General features: G+C 41.9%; 1 protein-coding gene across 4 annotated transcripts in view; it reads left to right on the forward strand.

Annotated features, from left to right (window-relative positions):
• Positions 1-259: 259 nt before the first annotated feature.
• The window catches only part of LOC130377086 (NACHT, LRR and PYD domains-containing protein 3-like), a 29,215-nt gene continuing 6,278 nt past the window's right edge, over positions 260-23,196 (forward strand). Inside the window, exons 1-11 of one of the 4 annotated variants that reach the window (XM_056584054.1) lie at positions 260-317; positions 3,615-3,701; positions 4,025-4,121; positions 4,422-4,535; positions 4,728-4,847; positions 5,150-5,266; positions 5,464-5,533; positions 7,910-8,141; positions 9,505-11,338; positions 11,662-11,835; positions 21,380-21,553. In XM_056584054.1, the coding sequence (XP_056440029.1) occupies positions 4,039-4,121; positions 4,422-4,535; positions 4,728-4,847; positions 5,150-5,266; positions 5,464-5,533; positions 7,910-8,141; positions 9,505-11,338; positions 11,662-11,835; positions 21,380-21,553 (2,918 nt within the window). In that variant the 5' untranslated portion in view covers positions 260-317; positions 3,615-3,701; positions 4,025-4,038. The other 3 variants (XM_056584053.1, XM_056584051.1, XM_056584052.1) reach the window with 3 other exon arrangements.

Genomic DNA, 23,196 nt, shown 5'->3' on the forward strand with positions numbered 1-23,196 from the left:
TCTACAAATCTCTGAAGTTCCTTAGGCCTATTCCTTCATCATAGATAATATAACTGGGATCAGAGTTAGTGAGAAGCGTCTACTGCTAAGTGCTAACCCTCCAACGTGTTTCAGGACATGGGTTTAACTAATAACTTAAATTAATTTAATTCTAACTCAGCGCTAGCATAGTCATGGAACAGCAGCCTATCGGAGGCTAGCCGTAGAAGAATCCCTAACCCTCAGAGGGGAAGTGGTCCAACTGGTTGGTTCACGGCATATTTCCTTGATGAGTCATTTGGTTTGACTCACTTCATTTCAGCAGGAAGGAGACAAAGGTACCGTTATCAACTCTGATATATTAGAAATATCTAGCACTTATCATCAATAGGAAGATTGCTATTTTTATGTAAACACGCACTGCTAAAAACATGATTAAATATAGCTGCGAGCAGCAATGTGGGTGTCAAGCATAATGGGACTCGATAAACTAATTCTGCCGGGCGGACGTAATCGGCTAGTTGGCTGCACGACGACCGTCTCGGTAATCGGTAATGTCGACGGCCGGTGGAATGAACTAGAGCATTATGCGAGTACGCGTCAATGTTTACCAAATGGAAAAATGACCCCACTTAGAGATAAGGGCGCATTACAGTCTGCCTGACAGAACAAATGACACAAATACATAGGGGTATTCGGAACAATATCCCTAACAGAGACACAATGTGAACAAGCATCCGTTCTTGAGGTGGTTCATGAAGCATCTAATCCAGTAAGGATTGCAGTTTATATTTTAAGTGGGCGGAATGGTAAATATAGTCCTTGTTGTTAGTACCGCTTGTCGCCACACGAGTGCAGTATGTACCCATTAATGAGCGCTGTTCAGCGCAACTAACATTGATATGAATGAAGTATTGTTCTGATTGTATGCTGTACGACAGATCGACATGATGATTTAATATGATTGATATGTTATCAGTTTTATATAACTAAGTATATGATGACCATGATAAAATGGTTTTGAATTTGAACAATTGTTCAATGTTTCTTGTCACGCATGGCCTGAAGATCATGTGTGCCAAGTTTGGAGATGATTGGACAAAATTTGTGATAGGAGATACATTTTGAAGGTTTTTTGACATAAACCAAGATGGCGGAAAATCCATCTTGGTGCAAATCGACGACATAGGGTGCGTTGAACTCGGCTTGGATCAAGGAATCCAATGATACATTGTTTGTGAATATTAGGTGAATGGGTCGAAAGTTATAAACATGAATGCATGTGCAATTGGCCTGTCGGTGGCGCTAGAGCTGATGAGCTAGCGACTTGAATTTGCTTTATGGGCTAATGGGACTGTCCTGAACCAGTGTGCCAAATTTCGCAACTTTTCACCAAGGCGTTCTATGGGCTGCCATAGACTCCCACTGGAGGATAATAATAATAATAGGAAAACGTACGAAAACCATAGGTCGTCTCGCAGCTTTGCTGCTTGACACCAAAATATGTCAAGTAAATGAAGGAATGTTTAAACTAGTGTCCGTGAAACATCTCACTCGGTGAGAGCACTGATAGTGCTCTTCTGCCCGTCTGGTCCTTCTAGTGCCCTTCCAATGCCCTTCTAGTGCCCTTCTAGTGCCCTGATAGTGCCCTTCTGCTCGTCTGGTCCTTATAGTGCCCTTTTAGTGCTCTTCTGCCCGTCTGGTGCCCTTCTAGTGCCCTTCTGCCCGTCTGGTGCCCCCATGGTTGAAAAACTGTGCTAAAGTGCCCTCTATGGTGGTGAAAATTAGAGAAAGTGCCTTATTGGCTGCCCTTTACACGTGAACGAAAATTAATGAGTGCCCTAGGTTGCCCCTGATGATGATGATGTGCCCTCTGGAGCAAGAATATGGCAAACCGAAAAAAACATGTTGTGGTTAGCTATTGAGGTGCAGACGTTCCTCACTTTGGTAGCTGACGAACGGGGAATGCGGGGCGTTGCTTTCATGTGGCGTCGCCATGACAAACGGCTACATCGAGTGATACTTAAATCTCCACTGGATAACGAAGCAAAAAGCGGATAAAGAGTATGTCAGAACCCATAGTGGAAAAGCGTAAATAGATGCCAAATTAGAAAAAAATAATATTTTCAGTTTGCATAATCCATTTAAAATGTGTATACATTTTTTGAGCGTTCAAGATCATTCAAGTGTAGGTTGTTTCGTGCAAGAGAGACGATAATGGTCAGCTATCAGCTCAACATGAAGGAAAACTTCCTTAAATGTTTCCGTAGCTGGCTGTCAGCGGTCAAAGACTGTATGGTAGCGGCACATTGAATTTTCTCCAGTCTAATTTTAATTTAAATGTTAGTAAAGATGAAAGCAGTAAGGCATCCTCCTTTCTTTGGGTAAAATGTGAAAGTGCACAATGATGTGAACAACTTATTTTGGTGTTTATAAAGTCGCTAGAATAAGGGGAAACAGTAGCCTGGCTCTGCCCGCCTAAGTACTTCCGCTCAATTTGAATTTCCCTTCAGTACTAGGTCTGGACCTGCTGTATGTTATTTGGTTTTCTGGGGCCGCCACAGCGGCGTCCAATCAGCGAACAGAGGGCGTGTCTGAGAACAATGACGATAAAGTCGTGTGCCAGTTTGAGTTGTTGTTGTAGGTCGGTAGTTGATTTAAAATGTGCAATTTTTCCCTGATATATTAAATCAGACGAACAAAACCTGCAGCTGTCGCTGACGGACATTTTCGTGCAGACGCGCAAGGTGTTTGGTTTGTGTACAACCTGCGCGTGATTCCCGGCGCACGACATACGTCACAACCAAACGTTAGCGATTGGTTGTGGCAGATCCAGAGTGGTACTGGGCAGATCCAATCATTTTAAACTTCAACAGACACCCGCCTTCAAGTGAGTTAACGTTTGTCAATTGATTAGGTCCAGACTCTCTGTGCAAATGAAATGAAATGAAGTGAAGTACGAGAGTCTGGTAGAACCAGGCTAGGGAAACAGTGTCTTTGAAGCAATTTTTTTTATGGGGGAGGACCCCCAGACCCCCCGTTTAAATTATGAGCCCAACTATTATTTTAAGTGCTACATGGAGATGTAACAAGTGCCCCCAATGGGACCTTCAAGGCAGCGCTTGCTAAGGTTAGGGGATAGGACCTTCCAGGCAGCGCCTGCTAAGGTTAGGGGATAGGACCTTCTAGGCAGCGCTGCCTTTAAGGCTCCGTTGGGGGAACAAAACACCATCAAGTTAGAAAAGCCACTGTTTCCGCTGGTGGGGCCCCATGTTGTCCAGAATGTGCCCTTTTTATTTTTTCGCCCCTGCCCTTCAAACAGTCTGAGCCCGCCACTGCTCTCACTGATATGAAGTCAATCCATCACACTGCTGTTCGTCAGAATTAAACATTTATTTTCTTATTAGACAATGTTGCAGATTCTAAAAATAGACAGTTATATATGTATTGTTATGTTGTTAATATTATTATTATTGTTATGAGTAGTATTATTATTATGAGATGCGTAGAATACAATATACAGTTGTTGTATTTGCATCATAGTGGGTCATATTATTATTAGTCAGGAAAACGACTTGGTTAGTGAAGGTGTTTAAAGATCATCTTGTTCTTGGTCTTGTTTTCTGTGGGCCCAGATCAGTCGGTTGTGGTGTCATGCGACATGAGGGACTCCATATATGGTCCTGCATTCAGAGCGGTTTAACCAGCACAGGAAACAGTTGGTATGATTTCCGCATCGTGAACTTGATCTTGATCCGACACATTTGAAACCTTTAGAGACCTTCTGAGTGGAATGATGAATAGTTATTAAATAGTTAGCAATTAATACTTGTTAAATCGTTATTGGAAACATCTGGGCAGCATCTCCACATCTTTCTACTCATTGAGATTGAGAGGGTCTTCTTCTAGGAAAGACCACCCTGCTTCTCGTCCTTATTAAAGAGAGAACAGCCCCCTGGGACCAACAATAAGCAGCTTACATAAAAACAGAGTAAACCAATGCTGAACTGCCATATTAACAATATGGAGTTGTGTTTGTGTCCAGGTCTCAAGTCTACTATGGATGAGGAGAGAGAGGAGGGGGCTCCTACCTCTAAAACCACTCTGTCTGGGGAACATGGCCGCCAGGGCAAAGCTAAGAGGTAAGAAGAGGATCTCTCTCTCTCTGTGACTGTTGTCCTTGTCAGAGCTCAGCACTGATATCTCATGACTCCATCATCAGTCTTAGTAAAAGCTGTGTGCGTGTTGAAGCCCAAAGCAGCAGGAGAGAGCACACTGCCCTGGACCAAGCTGTGTCTCCACGAAGAGTGACAGCTCCATGGAACATTGTGTTGGATTTAAAGATGGAAATCAGTCTATTGAGAAGAGATACGGATTTGTCAGAGATTATAAAACTACAAAATATATCAGACATCCATCAATACTGGTTCTTGTGTTTCTAGAAGGAGGCAGGAGAGAGCAGACTCCCCTGGACCCAGCTTTGTCTCCATGAAGAGTGATTGGTCTATGGGACATCCTCCTGACCTTAAATATGGACACCCTTCCAGAGAGGAGAGGTTGGAGTTTTAAACAGGCAAACAAGTAGACCAGTTGCTTGTTGCAGACTAATATTTACAAGTAGGGTGTGTGTGTGTGCGTGTGCGTGCGTGCGTGCACTCTATCTCAGAGCTCAGCAGTGACTCCATCATAACATGACTCCATCATTAGTCTGTATATAGAGTGCATGTTGTGTGTGTGTTGTGTTGAAGCCCAGAGCAGCAGGTGAGAGCAGACTCTGCTGGACCCAGCTGTGTCTCCCTGAAAAGCGACTGGTCTATGGAGCATCCTGTTGTCCAATTTAAAGATGGAAATCAGTCTATTGAGAAGAGGTAAGTGTTACAGACTGAATTAGTGTTGCACTCATTTATATCCGGCACCCCGGAACCTTTGTGCCTATACCTGTGTACCCCACCGGGGGGGGCTCTACAGTTCGCTCTGCACCGGAATGTATCGTTCTATACATTGGCTGTTATGCAGTGAGATGGTTTTCAGTAAAGTCCCTAACTGAGTTCAACGTGTGCGTGCATTATTGCCCTCGGGTTACCACAGTAAGGAATTTTCAGAGTTTATTAAACGATAGAATCTCTGACATCAATGGTATTCTTGTTAATCCTGGTTCTTGTTTTTCTAGAAGAGTCCAGCATGAGAGAGCTGTCTCCCCTGGACACAGCTATGTCTCCTTGAAGAGCGACCACTCTATGGAACTTCCTGTTAGTTTTAAAGATGGACGCCCCTCCAGAGAGGAGAGGTAGGAGTTTTAAACAGGTGAACAAGAAGACCAGTTGCTTGCAAGTCAGAAAGTATTTAATTTAAAAAATCTGTGTGTGTGTGTGTGTGTGTGTGTGTGTGTGTGTGTGTGTGTGTGTGTGTGTGTGTGTGTGTGTGTGTGTGTGTGTGTGTGTGTGTGTGTGTGTGTGTGTGTGTGTGTGTGTGTGTTCTCCACAGGCAACCACAGGAGAGGTCAAAGGTTACCAGTGCTCAGTCTGTACAGCAGAATCAAACAGAGCTGATCAAGGTGTGTAAATGAAACGAGACATTTGACTTCAGCTCTTATATTTTACCCCTCTCTTTATTGCATGGTTCAGTCTTGCGTGGAGCAAGTTTTCAGCACAGAGTCTTCCACTCTGTGGGCTAACAAGCAGAACAGACGGAGAACAGAATGTCAGTAGTTTGACACATCCTCATTGACGAAGAAGTCGGGGTATCAGAAACAGAAAGCTGAGAGGGAGGAGCAGGGCCAACAGTTGGTCACCCAGTTTATACAAAAAAAGGTTTTTAATTATTCACCTTCCTTTGGTGCACATTAACACGGAGCTACCTAGTGAATCATAGAATCTTATATAAATTAAATAGTTCTTCATGAAACATGAAATTCATAAATTAGGGAGACAGGTGGATGAACCGGGAGGTCGCTTTACTGAGGAAGTTTGCAGCAGCAAGGCCTACAATCATTTTCTTCTGCTTATCTTCGATACAGCCAGAATAGGTCGGTGAATACTGACCCCTAGTGGTGAAAAGTAATAGAGGTCGGAATTGGTCTGTGTCTTTTCTGTGACATTTTACCAAGCTTTTTAGCGCAGCTCCAATACTGGCGTCTGACAAACTTTGGAAACATATTGACCAATATATGAAAGAAACTGAATTTCAATGAATTTCTCAAAACTGTTTTTGAGGGAAGCCTTTTTGCCCACAACAACAGTAATGAGAGATGCCACTCATGTACCTCTGACATTCATACCTCAATGGTCATGGCAGCAGGCTAAGTATTGGGTAATTAGCACGAGGCTACACTAGAGCTACCAGTCTTTCAATCAACGAGTGGTCAAATGGGTTTTCTAGGCTGGTGGGTGGGCTAGGTTGGAGCAGGGCTCTACAGTGCGCCCGTTGCAGCACACCAATTTTGCTTGAGTTGAAACATTTAAACTTTGCCGCGACATTCGCGTGATTCAAGATTCAAGATGCTTTATTTATCCCGAGGGAAATTATTGTGCAACAGTTACAATACAAAGGTGGGAAAGTAATACAGGGTTAGAGTCAAAATATATAAAATAGATGGAAATAAAATAAGTACAAACTAAATAAGTGAAAAGGAGCGATTAGATAAAAGTGGTATTAGTGGTAAAAGTGGTAAAGTGATAAATACATATTATAGCAGCAATTGTTGGCAGCATAAATTAACTAAAGTGATTAAATAAATAAATTGGGTAAAAATAATTAAATAAATAAATAAAGTGACATTGGTCTCAGGGCATAGTGTCTCCACGGGCCCTTCTGCAGCCGGAGGTAGATGCATTAAACAGTCTGATGGCCACAGGAATGACAGGATGACAGCCAATCAGCATTCAACAACGTGGCCACTGAGTGACGTGCATAACGTAACAGCCAATCAGTTTTCAACCGGCCAACCGTTCCCTGCTGAGCAGTCCGGGTGAACTGCAGCATGGAGGAGAAAGTGATTGTTGCCGTTTGCGACTCCCCGAGCTCTATATAGAATAGTATATAATGTATTATATTTGTATCACGGCCAAAAGCGGCCAAAAGCTCTGTGCGCCTCCGGATGGCCGTAGCGCGGGGAGCGCTACGGGTGGGTTTAGCGGGGTTTGTTTACCTACTTTCCTATGGTTACCAGTCTTGTCTGTTCCAAATGGTTTATTAGGTATCTAAATCGCTGTCTAATCAATACTACATTCACTGACTTTTCCGTGGCCATTACAATATTATGAATAGACTGCGTGGAGAAAGTTAATGCTGTCACTGTAGTTGATAAAGTCTACAAATTCAACCTCCGACTGGTTGAAGGATTTCGGGTGGCTAGTTTATGATGCTAAGTCTGTACATTTTGTAAGGAAGCCCCATCGGCAATGGCAGGCTCCTCTCTGTTTATAACGGGGAACCCTAATCTGAAACGCAATGCTTTGGTGAAACACATCGAGTCCAATAGGCATTCTCGCTTTCCACGATTTCTATATAAATCGCACCCAAGAATAGAGCAATAACCCTGGTACGGTGGAAGCCGAAATTGGTGCTGTTTTGTGTAGCCTAAATGTAATCTTGTCTATTTATTTGTCTCCATTTTGCTTTAGTAAGTTGTTGCTGTTGGTGTGTGCAATTTCTGCACGCTAATAAATGTTCTAAACAAAAACTATTGTGCCCCCATTTATTTTTCCTGTGCACGAGGAAAGGGGCACGAGTGCTCCTGAAAATAAAAGTTAGTGTAGAGCCCTGGCTTGGGGGCCCAATATATTCTTTCATAAGGCCCACAATCTCTTATGGTGCTAATAGTCTCCATACTTCCCTCTTTAGACCAGCGAGACATTAATCTAGGACAGATGCTTCTGATGTCCTGAGTTGGTTCAGAGTAAAGTTCTCCTTGATGTTTGTTCTTTTCCAGAGGGCAGAGGAGAATGCACACGCTTTTCTAGACAAGGAGCTGAAGAAGCTCTGGAGGGATCTCTTCTCAGATTACCCACAATGCTCAGAGAGTCAGAGGGAGGAGGAGGATGAGGAGGAGGAGGATAAGAAGCAGGCGCAGAGGAGACGCGCCATAGAGGGAGTGGTGGACATCACAAAGCTCTGCCTGATGGAGATGAACCAGGAGGAACTGGCCGACTCACTGGGTAGTGGTATGAATATCTTATTTAAAAAATACAGAATACTCCTACTGAAAAAAGATAGATATTCATTTTTATTTTGAAAGAGATGAAACTGTTATTTTTTTTATAACACTGATGAAATAGAGGACTCTTATTTTGTTCATACTGAAGTAGATCAAGGTAGATCATTTCTAAACGTCTCTTTTGCATGTTGAGATAAATTTAGCCTTGGAGGTTAGTTTGATCCAGATATGTAGTGTTTAATGTGGGGGTATCAGGTTAAATGGTTTGATCCAGATATATCAGGGTTTTGTGGGGGTATCAGGTTAAATGGTTTGATCCAGATATATCAGGGTTATTGTGGTGGTATCGGGTTAAATGGTTTGAGCCAGATATGTAGGGATATTGTGGGGGTATCAGCTTAAAGAATTTTTAACATTAAACTGCTGATCAAAAAACCTGTAAACACCACTTCCCTTTGTCAACAAAAGCCTCTACGTTCTGTCACAGCCCGGCTCTTAAACTATACTATAACAACAGAATATATATAAATGTCAATAATCAGTAGTGTAAGCATGTGTGGTTGTGTGGCAAACAAAAAGAACAAATAGAACAAAAGCAATTGCTGCAACAGCAAGAGCCAGGCCCCGATCTGCAGACACTCACACCAGCCCAGGTGTCTCATCAAGAAGATGACCATCCCACGACCTGGAACCTGCAAAGGGAGAGCAAAGCAGCAAAGAACACAGAGGCCCCTAGTGGAGTGGTGGGGTCGTCACAGCTCTTAGAACCAATCCCAACGCAACATGTAATCATGTGATTTCAAAAGTGCGGCGCGAGGAGCCGGCTTTTTGGACAGCTGTCAGATATCAACAACACAGTACATTTATGTTTAAATTCTTTAGCGATTCGATTCAGATTTTGATGGTCATAGATTTTGACGAAATGGACGAACCTGTCAGCTGTCAGCTAACGGCCGGAAAAACGGCGAAAAATGGCCGAAAACAATATTAATTTCTAGCTCATTTTTATATTATAATTTAATATATTTTTCTAGGCTATACTGCAGCTATTTCGAATGTATTTAACTTCTGTTATTGTTAAAATAAATGTGTTGACATTTCGTGCCATTGAAGTTATGCTTTGTGACTGTTGTAAAAAAGTTGTATTCATTAACTAATAACCTTATAATGGCCTTTAAAATAATAAAATAATATAAAATGACAGAACATGAACATAGAAGCCTGCTAAAAAATTGTAATTTAGAAGAAAAGTGGTCAGACGGACTTAGAGGCTTTTGCATCTAAACTCTTCATTTACAATACTTCTGACATTACACCAGTCATATTGCTTGGAAATATGTATAGTATGTGTCTTCTGATTTGTGATATAGGAGCTGTTTCTGTCCAGTGCAAGCATGAACTCAAGTCTCATCTGAAGAAGAAGTTCCAGTGTGTGTTTGAGGGAATCGCTAGAGCAGGAGAGCAGAGACGTCTGAATGAGATCTACATAGAGCTCTTCATCACAGAGAGAGGCAGTGGAGAGGTCAACAAGGAACATGAGGTCAGACTGATTGAAAAGGCTTCCAAGAAACCAGCCATTGAGGAAACACCAATCAGATGTGAAGACATATTCAAACCCTTACCTGCACAAGATAAACCAATCAGAACAATAATGACAACCGGAGTGGCTGGCATTGGTAAAACCTTCTTAACACACAAGTTCACTCTGGACTGGGCTGAAGGCAAAGCATACCACAACATAGACTTCACATTTCTCCTCACTTTCAGAGAGCTGAATTTACTGAAAGGGAAAGAGTTTAGCTTGGTGGAACTTCTTCATCAGTTTTCTGTTGGAACCAAAGAATTAGGAATCTACAGATCAGACCATGTCCAAAAAGTCTTCATCTTGGATGGTCTGGATGAGTGTCGACTTCCTCTGGACTTCCAGTACAACCCGATCTGGACTGATGTCACCAAGCCGACCTCAGTGGACGTGCTGCTGACTAACATCATCAGGGGAATCCTGCTTCCCTCTGCTCACATCTGGATAACCACACGCCCTGCGGCAGCCAATCAGATCCCTGCTGAGTGTGTTGATATGGTGACCGAGGTGAGAGGGTTCAATGACCCACAGAAGGAGGAGTACTTCAGGAAGAGATTCAAAGAGGGGACACTGGCCAGAAAAATCATCTCTCACGTCAAGAAATCTCGAAGCCTCCACATCATGTGTCACATCCCAGTCTTCTGTTGGATCACTGCAACAGTTCTGGAGGACTTCTTCAAAACATCCCAGATAGGAGAAGAGGGGCCCAAGACCGTGACTCAGATGTACAGCCACTTCCTGAGGGTTCAGTCCATACAGGGGGACAGGAAGTATCGTGGGAGAGCTGAAACCGATCCACCCTGGAGTTCAGAGAGCAAAGAGATCATTGTTTCTCTTGGGAAATTGGCTTTTAACCAGCTGGAGACAGGCAACCTGATCTTCTACGAGGCAGACTTGGCAGAGTGTGGCATTGATGTCAGAGCAGCTTCAGTGTACTCAGGAGTTTTCACCCAGATCTTTAAACAGGAGTGTGGGCTGTACCAGGGCATGGTGTTCTGCTTTGTCCATCTGAGCATCCAGGAGTTTCTGGCTGCCCTTTATGTATTTCTGTCCTACATCAACACTGGTGTCAATCCGATATCAGAAGAACAGCCTACCTCGAGCGAAGCTGAACTCCTCCTCCTCTACCAGAGTGCGGTGGACAAGGCCTTACAGAGTGAGAACGGACACCTGGACTTGTTCCTCCGCTTTCTCCTGGGCCTCTCTTTAGAGACCAATCAGATTATTCTACAAGATCTGCTGGGACCAAGAGGAAATACATTACTGGGCAATCTAACTAAAAAAGTTCTGCCGGGACAGACAGGAAGGTCACAGATCAATACCCAAATAGTCCAATACATCAAGGAGAAGATAGGTGAAGATCTCTCTCAAGAGAGAAGCATCAATCTGTTCCACTGTCTGAATGAGCTGAACGACCGTTCTCTAGTGGAGGACATCCAACAGTACCTGACATCCGGAAGTATCTCCACCGAATCTCTCTCCTCTGCTCAGTGGTCAGCTCTGGTCTTCATCTTACTGACATCAGAGGAGCAGCTGGACGTATTTTACCTGAAGAAATACTCTGCTTCTGAGGAGGGTCTTCTGGGCCTACTGCCAGTGATCAAAGCCTCCAAAACATCTCTGTAGGTTCACTAAGGAATTGCATTACAATACGCACAACACAATATAAGTAATTCTTGAATATTAAAGTTAAAATAACATACAAAACTGTAGGATAGCATACTTAGAACATGTTTTATGATACACACAACACAATATACGTACATGATAGTTTTCAGAACTACAAAACAACTGTTATTAGTATTGTTGTTATTATCAACATTTTACAGCAAATATATAGCTAACATTTAAAGATAACCTGTATAATCATTTGTTAAACTGTAGGAAAAGCCTAATATAACCTTTAATCATGGTTCCTAACACGTTCGGTTTATTGTGTGTAAAGGCTGAATGGCTGTAAGCTGTCAGAGAGATGCTGTGAAGCTCTGGCCTCAGTTCTCAGCTCCAACTCTTCTAGTCTGAGAGAGCTGGATCTGAGTACCAATAATCTGCAGGATTCAGGAGTGAAGCTGCTCTCTGATGGACTGGGGAGCCCACACTGTACACTGGAAACTCTCAGGTCAGTTTTAGTCAGAATGCTAACAGTTACGCCACAAGGTTGCATTTCAGAGGACTTTTAACAGTAACACTTTATAATAAGGTCCTTGTAATAAGCCTTAGTCAATATATAAAAAGACCCTTATTATATGCCTACTAACATTTATTTGTGTTAATAAGACTATCAATAAGTGTTAATTATGACATAATAAACATGTTTATTTTGAGATTATAAGACTTTTGCAAGCACAGTAACTTGTTAACTATTTATTGATTGCTTACTAACCAGTGCTGCCACAGTTACCTTGAAAAAGTAATCTGATTACTGATAACTAGTTACTCCTTAAAATAGTAACTTAGTTACTTTACTTGATTTTAAAAGTAACTAAGTTAGATTACAAGTTACTAGGGGTGTCAACAATAATCGATTCGGCGATGCATCGCAATGCGGGGCATGCACAGTTCAGCATCGATGCGGCAACGTGCCATAATCGATTATGTCGCTCTTTATTTTCGGGCCTTGAGTGGACAATAGAGTTGTGAAGTACATGCTAAGCGGCGGCGCTAGCTGGCAAAAACAACACTGGCCTGATTTCCACCGGGGACATAAGGTCACTGCTGATTGCTGCCACTCTAATAAATGAAACCGTTTCTACCGGCTCAGCAGCGTCCCAGAAGCAGCGCACCGCGCTACCATTTTGTAGCACTTCTATTTATGACGCGAGCCATTGCTGAACCGCGTCAATTTCAACAGAGCAGATCGAGCCGGGCCGGAGTGAAAAAGTAAAAGCCATAGAGCTTCCAATCAATTTTCAAAATAAAACACAATACTCAGCTCATGTAGCCTATCACAAATTCACATCAACATTATTACGTCATGACCGGTGGCACCTGGTCAGCAGTCAATCAATCAAAGGGGCCGTTTCTCAATACCAAGTACGCGAACTACGGACTCGCGGACTTGGAAGTTCGTACTCGGCAAGTCTGGACTTCAAGTAAACACTTCCGAGGACGGGAGTACGCACCTGCAATTGGAACAGCAGCGGACTCGATGACGTCACCAGCTCATCTCGTCTGTTATCTGTGCTACGGCCTCATGTAGGCATATAACCACTGAAAAAAAAAAAAAAAAAAAAACCCTAGCCTCTTTAGTTCTAAAATAGTATGTTAATATTTTGGATGAATATAAATTAAAAGTTATGCGTATTCACACGGAAAGCCAGCTCTACCCTACATATAAACAATCAGTGGCTTGAAATAAGTGTCACTGTCATAAGTACCTGGTCACTGTAACCCGTAAACAACGGCAAAAAACGACAACCACCGGTTACCCGGGCAATACCCACCCCCGAACCTGGTCCTTTCAACAAGCAAGCCCCCCACCCTCCTGTTCTCCCAAGCCTCTCCCCCAGCTGACCTGGTGATTCGCCCCCCACGCTGATTGACAAGTAGAACATTCCAATGCATGCATATAAAACAACTGGCATAACAGACAACGAAATACAATGCAACACATAATACACAAACTCTTTAAATTTGACGTAGTGTTCTTGAAGCTAGTTAGCATTTAGCCGCCGACAGCACAGAGTGTACATCAAACCTTAATAATGTCACCCTAAGCTGACACAAACTGAAAATAGTGACGTATTTCCAGCTAGAAAACGCGCATCTCTCTCCCATGGTCTCTCCTCCCTCCATTGTTGTTTGGCGTTTGAGGCGCTGTGTAGTGCGTACACGTGAGTTGTCGCCTTGAGTTGTCGCATGCTTGACACGTGACACAGTGATGCTGGTTGTCACTCACCACTGTCCTATAGACAAGAAGGAAGCAAAAACATACATTTTTACTACAGAAAATGAAAAAAAAAGATGGTAAGGCACAGTGACTTTGACGAGTAACTTTAATCTAATTACTGGTTTGGAAATAGTAACGCGTTAGATTACTCGTTACTGAAAAAAGTGGTCTGAGGCCAGTAACGAGTTACTAAGTAACGCCTTGTTGGCATCACTGTTAATAACATTAATAATGGTCTTATGAGTTTCTTATAGTTGTTAATAAACACATTGCATACCCATTTATTGAGTCTTACTAACTTACCTATTATGCCATTGTTAACCTTTACTAAGCTTTTTACTATGCTTATTAAGGTTAACAAATCCTTTATTAAAGGTTGGGTATGGGATTTGCGAAACGCCAGCAGATTTTGAAAATACACAACTCAAATGGTCCTACCCCCTCTCCTTCAACGCTGACTCCACCCATTCCAAGTACCTGGACGCGCAATCATGCACGAGCGCGAACAGAGATGCGCGAGAGCGAGCCAGGCTAGCGTAGGTTTTCGTTTAACAACATGGCACTACATTCAGCTGTAAGTTGCACCCAGTACCGCAGGAAGTAGGGGTGCTGGGGGTGCTGCAACACCCCCTGTCCGAGGCCCTGTCTTATCACAGAAAACTATCATTTCTAAAAACTCCGGCCAAAGTGGAGATTTCTGAAAACGCCGGTTATGTGTTGTCGTGTCAACGGGGAGAAACGGGATTTTAGGTTCTGAAGCGTCACATTATGCACCAGGAAATGCTTAACGTCATGTGAGCGCCCGCTGTACCGTATTGGTCCGAATATAAACACAAACCCCATTGTAAGACGACCTATATTTGGAAAAAAGATTTGAAGACCAGATCTTGTTTTTATGAATAAATAAATTGTATTCATTGAAATAATATACGAAAATAAAAAGGCATAGAATAAAACACTGCATTGCCACTAAACAGTAGTGCAAATAGGCCGTACTGATGTGTACACCAAAGACTATTCCTGACACTCCTCTGCCCCGCTGTGTTCGCTCTGGCTGTGGTCGCTCCGAACTGTTTTGGCCCATGGCAAAGCGAGTCATCCTCGCTGCTGTCCAAGGCATTTTGAGACGCAGCATTTATTTAATGCTCATATGACCTAGTGCTGAAAAAAGGTTATATGAAAAAGTGTGAGGGTAGCGGTGGTGCGCTAAACCTGTTCTGTGAGCAGCTGGATGTGAACCATGGTGTGAAGGAAGTGAACACAACGAGCGATTTTCAACTGTGCGCGCATGCACTGGTGTAATTGAGCTGTGCTGCTATATATCTTTTTTATCAATGTAACGAGTTGCGAGTCTAGTGCAGGCTGAGTTTTTTTTTTCCAGCACCCCCTGCTGAGAATACGTTCCCGCGGCTATGGTTGCACCAGATGTTATAAAGTTTAAACGGTCACATAAATCATTACTATTTTTAGAAAATGTATGTTTGTTTCATATCATTGTATTGGAAGTCCTGGTTTTCACTAGGGTTGCCGCGGTGTGGACATTTTCACACCGAGTAATACACTCGTCTCAACACCGGTATTACCGAGCATAAACGGTATAAACTTTGAAACTAGGTCAACCGCCACCCAAGCATCGGTTTTTAGACCCTTCTCGTCCTTCAGTTGCCGCCAACGTTCGAAAGCAGCGCCTAGGATTATTCTTGATTTCAGTTTTTCTCTTTCAGCGTTTTTATTATCAATTACTCTCTGAAAAAGAGTTTTCCTTATCTTTGCTGGTGGTGGTGGTGGGGATGGTGGCATCTTGTCTGCCATGGAAATTGTCTTCTACTGCTAGGTCCAAATGTGGATGAACTAGTTCCAGTAGCTACCGCAGGATAACAACAAACAGGAGCTTGCTCTGGGTCACGAGCTCTGGGTCACGAGTACTGCACGAAGGGGTCGCGCGCGGGGCGCGGGGGAGGGTGAGTGCAGTACGACCGTTTGATTGACGTACTTACTGTCCAATGCAACGAGGTGGCAATGGAAATGATTGGCTGGAGTTTTTCGAGCCCTGTCCGTTCCACAGATGATTGACTTGTTTAATTTTCATGTCAGTACTTCTAGCTCAGTGGCTGTAAGCGGGTTATGATAAGGATTTCAAGTAATTTTGCAAAAATGGCCAAAAAAGCGAATTCCATACCCAACCTTTAAACTACTAATTATGCATTTTGCAGGTACGGAATCTAAAGCGGGAACCATGCTTATTAAGGTTAATAATTAATAACATGGGGTTATGAATGATTGTACGTGACAAACTCTGTAGGTGGTGAATAAGTAAAAGCTGCTCAGGTTTTGAACTACACACTTTTCCCATCTAGATTCCACTTGGGTTTTGGATTGTCGGGGCCGTTAAAGTAGTTAACTATTATTAACGCTAACCGGGAGCTAGTTCTGATCTGCGCAGACTTCTACGTCATACTTGTTAGGGAGGCGGGAGTTGCTTGCAGCCCATAGATATATATATTAACTAGATGCCTCGTCCGCGGTGCTGGCCAATGGAGTCGAACTTCACCACCGGCGGCCATCTTACCACAGTAAGCTGCTCACCAATAACATTTTGTTGGTAGTGATTCATGTACTTTTTAAATAACCATAACTTGCTAAATTTTCAACCGATTTTCAAACGGTTTGGTTTTTTATAAACGTCAGAGATGTAGGTATGAAAATACATACTTATGAATAATTGTTAGGTTCTAAGAAAAATAGAATAATGTTCTAAAATAAGTACAAGATTTCCCTTTACAAATATACACCCAGATATATTAATTATTGTCAACATTTTCAATCATCAGTATTTAAGATTAACCACACTAAAAACAATAAAAAGGTGTCCAAAATTCCATTCAGTGATTGTGTTAACAAACATATTCTAAAAAGCCTTGTGTCAACAACAATCTAGCAATACTATTATATCATACTAGTCCCGCTGTTCCTGTGTAACAGGACCTGTATTGTAAATACTTCCACTAAGTAACTAACGATTATCCTAAAAATAAAAGTCATAATATTGTAATATCCTACAGGTGAAAGGTGATCCCACGGGTTCTCGTTTCAGGAGTTCGCAGATTAACGCATCCGTAGGCTGCACAAAAGTCTGGCATCTTCACTTGTCAGCAATTTCCTGTAGAATTCATAATGTAGGACAAACAAAGCGGATTGGAAATCATATGCAACTTCAGTTTAATCATGTTCAACTTAAATTATATTGAAAATAGCAATTCTGCCTCTCCCATCGATGTAAAATTACTGGGTAGCTAGTAGCCTACCCGTGATACACAACTAAGCTGCACGATTAAGTCGTTTTTAGAAGAGAAAAGCTCCAATGTAAACATGTTCAAGCATCCAGAATTATAACCACGTTAATAACGTTTGTAAGAAACCAAACCGTTTGCAAATCCGTCAAGATTTCAGCGAGATAAGAGTATTAGCGTTTGTGCAGATCACTGACTTATGTCCGCCACAACAGATTCCACCAGAAAGCTTTACAGAAAGCATAGGCCGCAAAAAGTGGTACGATTGCGGCCTATGGTGACGTTCTAGACGCCACCGTAGGGCATCTAGTTAATATATATATCTATGCTCGCAACTATTCACAACCTAACCTGATTGTCGTTTCACGTGTGAATGGACAAGCAGCGTTGGTGCCACCTCCTCCATAGGTGGGCTCTGGCGCCATTTCGGTGAAGGCAAACTATGAAACATTGCCGTTGCTATGCAACCTTGACTGGGAGAGTCATGACGTCCTAAGTCAGCGCAGATCCGCGTTAGCATTATGCTTCTTCATAATAGTTAACTACTTTAACGGCGCCGAAAATCCAAAACCCAAGTGGAATCTAGATGGAAAAAGTGTGTAGTTTAAAACCTGAGCATGTTTTTTTTTACTTCTTCGCCACCTCCAGAGTTTGTCACGTACGTTCATTCAAACCCCTCATGTTATTTTCCATAGACATTTAAACATGGAACCAAGGGCCTCGGAGGCGGGACTTATTCTTCAGAGGTGTGAGTGGCCAGCGTTTGTGTGCTACGACTTATGGCGCTTTCCAGTTGTGCACGGATGATGGAATTTCCGAGCTCCAATTTTAATCAGAATCCCCGGTGAAGTCGGATCTCCAACTCGGATCTCCAACTATTATCCGACTTTGCTGCCGCTAGGGGCGTCTAGATTTCTAGGCTAGCAAAGTTGTGTATTACAATGTAAACACGAAAATAATTGGCATCAACCTGGCGCCCTTAGAAGAGCAATAAACTGAATAAATGCCAGGTATAGCCTATTGGACACGCAATCAGTGCACTTGCAAATGAGTGCCTGCAAGTATGACCGATCATGGTGTAACATTATTTAGCCATGTACATTGAACACATACACAAAGCACATTCGGCCAACCCGTTCAGATGCGGACAGACAGCCCACAACAAGCCAAACATCGCCACGGCGGGTGTGCTCTCTCTCTCAAACCTTGCACGCCCGTACACAATCAATCTATCTTCTCCAACTCAGGCACGGCGTTATGGGTGAACTTTTCTTGAAAAATAAAAAAAATCTTCTGAAATGCTTTATTTTTGCAATGCAGCAAACTTTGTTGATATTGATGCTTGATCCGATTTGCGTTAGAGGGCTGTTATCATCGTGGATGACCTTGAATTTGCGGTACGCTATTGTATTAGTTATTATCTCGTAGTAGCCTAGGCTACAATTGAATGCATCTTCTTTGTATAATAAACCAAACTCAGTCGGTTGGTAATGATATCGAAATATTGTTGAAAACTTGAAACAATTCAACAGAATTCTGAAATAGTCGGCCTCATGTTATACGACAATAACTAAACTATGTGGGAAATATTAGATTCCATACCACTTTTACAGTCTATAGGCTTTAGGTCTACAGAGTGACGCGCTAAAGCACAGCCAGGTATGGTGCGTAATGGAGATGCCAAAGCGCTCTTCTTTGGTCAGAACCAAGAGACGTTTTTACACTCCCGGACCCTACACACACTGGTCGTTTCTTTTTGATGTAAATGCGATCAGACGCTCCGCGGTTCCAGCGGGGGAGCGGGGGTCTTGGGTAGTGGTGTTGCTGCGTTGTCTCTACAACAGAGACAATAACTAGGCGATATCAACATGAGCAATTCTAACAGGATGGAAGGTGAAATAAGCAACTGCTGACCATCATTGGAGAGAAGGTGATGCAGTCGCATTTAACAAAGAAGTTGAAAGATGGTGCGATCTACGAGAAAAACGCAGAGGAATGTTCCTTCTTGCCAAGCCACGACCGAACTGGCTTGGCAGTACTGTAAAAAGGCCTAGGGAGCGATCGCGGATAGGTCCGTCCTATGCACCGAAACTTTTTACAATGCAACAAAATATTTAAAGAGCATCAAGCTATTCAAATCTCTATTATGCACAGAACAGTATATTAGTCAGTCATTTGTATTAGGTTAAACAAGGATTTGATAACGTTTTCAATTTAAGGGCCACCCACAATTGGTCTGGCCCATCCACAACTGGAATCCTGGCACCGTGCCTGCTCCAACTCCATGGCTAGGCTGCTTCACTAAGACCACACCTAACCACAAGGCCTTCATAACCATGCAGTATGCCGAAGCCGGAAAGGACACACGCACAGTCGCACATAGTCATCTTATGCAAAACATCTGTTTTATCATCAACATTCAATCGCTGCAAAGATTTGAAGAATAGCCTCTTATCATCAGTAAGAATGGACCCAAAGTGTGTGAGTGATACACTCTGGTTTAGCTTTCGCTTGCTATCCGTTTTTAGTATGACTTCTCAACATTACGTCTTTATTCTGTTTGGCGCATATGGCTTATTTGCATACATGCACAGGACTGGCTGGCTCCGCTTGGCAAAGAATAGAACATATCTATCTATCTATCTATCTATCTATCTATCTATCTATCTATCTTCTATCTGCGCATGTGTCTAGTTTCAGTGTAGGTTTTTTTATTAACCTTAATAAGCATTGTTCCCGCTTTAAATCCCGTAACTGCAAAATGCATAATTAGCAGTTTAATAAAGGATTTCTTAACCTTAATAAGCATTAAAAATGCTTAATAATATTTTAACAATGACACAATAGGTAAGTTAGTAAGACTAAATAAATGGGTTTGTAATTCGTTTATTAAAAACTATAATAAACTTAAGACTATTATTAATGTTATTAAGCAATCAATAAATAGTTAACACGTTTATTATAAGGGCTTATAAAAGTCTTATAATCTCACAATAAACATGTTTATTATGTTAAATAACACTTATAGATAGTCTTAGTAACACCAAATAATGTTAATAAGCATATAATAAGGTCTTATTACCTATTAACAAAGGCTTATTACAAGGACCTTAATATAAAGCGTTACCCTTTTAACTACTGCCACCTGGTTTGAGAATTTCTCCTAAATGACGTCAAACTGCATCTATTAAAGGCTATAGGTCTAAATGAACATTTTAAGATGTAGAAATACAGAACAATATGTAGAAATACAGAGCAACATGCTGGACTACTATGTATCCCCTCACTATCACGACTCACTACAATGGGTGCCCGGTCATTCAGCTGTTCAGCACCCAGGCTCTGGAACTCCCTCCCCCCACACATAAAACAGTCAGACACCATTACAGCCTTCAAGTCACAACTCAAAACTTACCTGTTCAAACTCGCACACAACGTCTAACTGATCACTGTCTTGATTGTTTGTTTGTTTTGTCTTGTTTTTGTTTTTTGTTTTGTTTTTTTCCACAATGTCTTGTTTTTAAACGATTTATGATGACTTTATGCTTTGTAAGGTGACCTTGGGTGCCTTGAAAGGCGCCTCTAAATTAAATGTATTATTATTAACATAATACGATTGAATTTGTAGAAATACAGAGCAATATGTAGAAATAAGGAGCAACGTAAAACTATTGAATATGTAGCAACACAGAACAGTATTTAGAAATACAGAGAAACATAATATGATTGAATATGTAGAAATACAGAACATAAAACAATTGAACATGTAGAAATAGAGAACATAAAATGGTTGAATATGGAGAAATACAGAACACAAAAGGATTGAATGTGTAGAAATACAGAGGAATATAAAACGTTTGAATATGTAGAAATACAGAGCAACATAAAATGATTTAATACGTAGAATTACAGAACATAAAACGTTTGAATACGTAGAAATACAGAGCAACTAAAACAATTGAATATGTAGGAATACAGAACCCCAGAGGGGTTTAATAGTCGTCCTTGATTTTCAAGCCTGGTAAAAGTGTATTTTTAAATGTTTTTAATGTGCTTAAGCAATATGATGAGATTTAAAATTCAAAGGTAAGGTATACTAAGGTATTGAGGAATAAATAGTCTGAAAGAAGGAAGCATTGGGATTAATAGAGATAATTGAAGGCCCTACTTAGCTCCGCTGTCCAACGCTTCGTTAGGTCTGACTCTGTTCACACGGAGTCCAGGATCCCTACAAGGCCATCAGGCGACTGCTGAAGGAAGTTTGAATGTCCACAGTCATCTCCTTGAGCTCACTTCCCTGATCCCTGACAACAACGAAGAGAGCCGAGGCGCTAGCATTACTGGACGTGTTTCCCTCCAGTTTAAGCCCGATGGCGGCCCTATGCTGTTCGTTAGCTACACCATGTTTCTCCCATGGAACTAGTTGGATCTTTGAAGCACTTTTAATCTCAGTTCCTAACATGTTCTGTTTATTGTGTGTTAAGGCTGAATGACTGTGATCTGTCAGAGGAATGCTGTGAAGCTCTGGCCTCAGCTCTCAGCTCCACCTCCTCTAATCTGAGAGAGCTGGACCTGAGTAACAATGATCTGAAGGATTCAGGAGTGAAGCTGCTCTCTGCTGGACTGGGGAGTCCACACTGTACACTGGAAACTCTCAGGTATGTTTTGCTCAATGTGCAAACAGTTACACCACAAGGTTCAATATCAGATGACTTTTAAAACAACGACTGCCCCCTGGTTTGAGAATTACTCCTAAATGAGGTAAAACTATATCAGCTAATAACTCAGTACCTTTGATGACCACATTTATTTGAATAATAATAATAATACATTTTATTTCAAGCGCCTTTCATGTCACCCAAGGAAAATGTACAGTAAAGCTAAAACTAAATGGTAATAAAATCGTATTAGACATCAAACAGGGACAATAAAACAGACGCTGAACATTTGTTCACTACACTATAGAGAAAAAAATAGATAAATAATAAATAAATAAAACCGCGGTAAAAGATACATGGGAAGAGGAAATGGAAGGGGGGAGCGTTGGTCAGCCCTGGTCAAGGTCATGGTAGGAGGCGTTAAGGGTAGGAGAGAAAAGCCAGAGTGAATAGGTGGGTTTTGATTAGAGATTTGAAAGTGGACAGTGAAGTGCATTGACGCAGTATAAGTGGGAGGGAGTTCCAGAGTTTTGGACCGGCCACGCTAAACGCCCTATGGTGCGGAGGTGTGCAGTGGGGGTGGTAAGGAGGTGGGCTTCAGTGAAGCGTAAAGTGCGGGTTGGTTGGTAGTAGGGCTGTCAAAACGAACTTCGCTATTCGAATATAATTCGAATTTTTTAAAAAGGAGAACATTCGAGTGCGGCAACTAACGTTCGAACTTTTTTTTTTTTTTTTTTTTAGCAAATTTTATTGACAAGTCAAGAATTACATTTAACCTATGCCGAGCAACGACGCAAATGAAAGTCAACGTCGTGCGTCGTGACGTTCGGCAATCGGCATTGTATGCTTACAAGATGCTGGGAAGCAGCGCGCGAGCAGACACGGAGATGGAAAGCATAATTTTCGGATTTCCATCGAGAAACGGGAAGATTACATCCAGAGAACCCGTCATTTGCAAATTATGCTGCAAGTCGTTAAAGTACCACTCGACTACGAGCAACATGAGCGCACACCTCCATTCAGTGCATTACTCGAGTACGCAGAACAGTTAGCGGCTGAGGAAGAGCCACGGTCAAAACAGCCAAGAATAACATCGTAAAATAGCAGTGTGTGTGTGTGTGTATTTGAATGATTGAACATCAGCTTCTTCATTAAACATCATTGCTTGAATATTTCTGGCGTTATATCTTACGTATTTATATAAGTTTTGTATTGATTTGGTAAAACTTGTTGCAAATGTTACATAACAGATTTGGTTGACGCGCCCTCTAGTGGACGCGGGACGTAGGCCTAATAATAGGATGGTATCGGTGTATATAATGATATAATAAAAAAAACATTAAAATATTCGAATATTATTCGAATATTCAACATAAGAAGCATTAGAAATTCGAATATGATTTGAGGGGAGGATTGACAGCCCTAGTTGGTAGGGGGTCAGAAGGAACAAAGATAGGAAGGTGCGAGATTATGTTGTGCTTTGGAAGCAAGGAGAATGATTTAAAATTTAACACTGTATTTCACAGGTCTAGTCTAGTCTGGAGGAGTCTCAGCAGCGGTGGGGTTTAGTGAGGGGCGGAGTTTGAAAATGTTTTTGAGGTGAAAGAAAGCTGTTTTGGTGATGTTTTTTTATGTGGCTACCA

Source organism: Gadus chalcogrammus, chromosome 23 (genome assembly GCF_026213295.1).
Source record: "Gadus chalcogrammus isolate NIFS_2021 chromosome 23, NIFS_Gcha_1.0, whole genome shotgun sequence".
NCBI classification, from domain to species: domain Eukaryota; kingdom Metazoa; phylum Chordata; class Actinopteri; order Gadiformes; family Gadidae; genus Gadus; species Gadus chalcogrammus.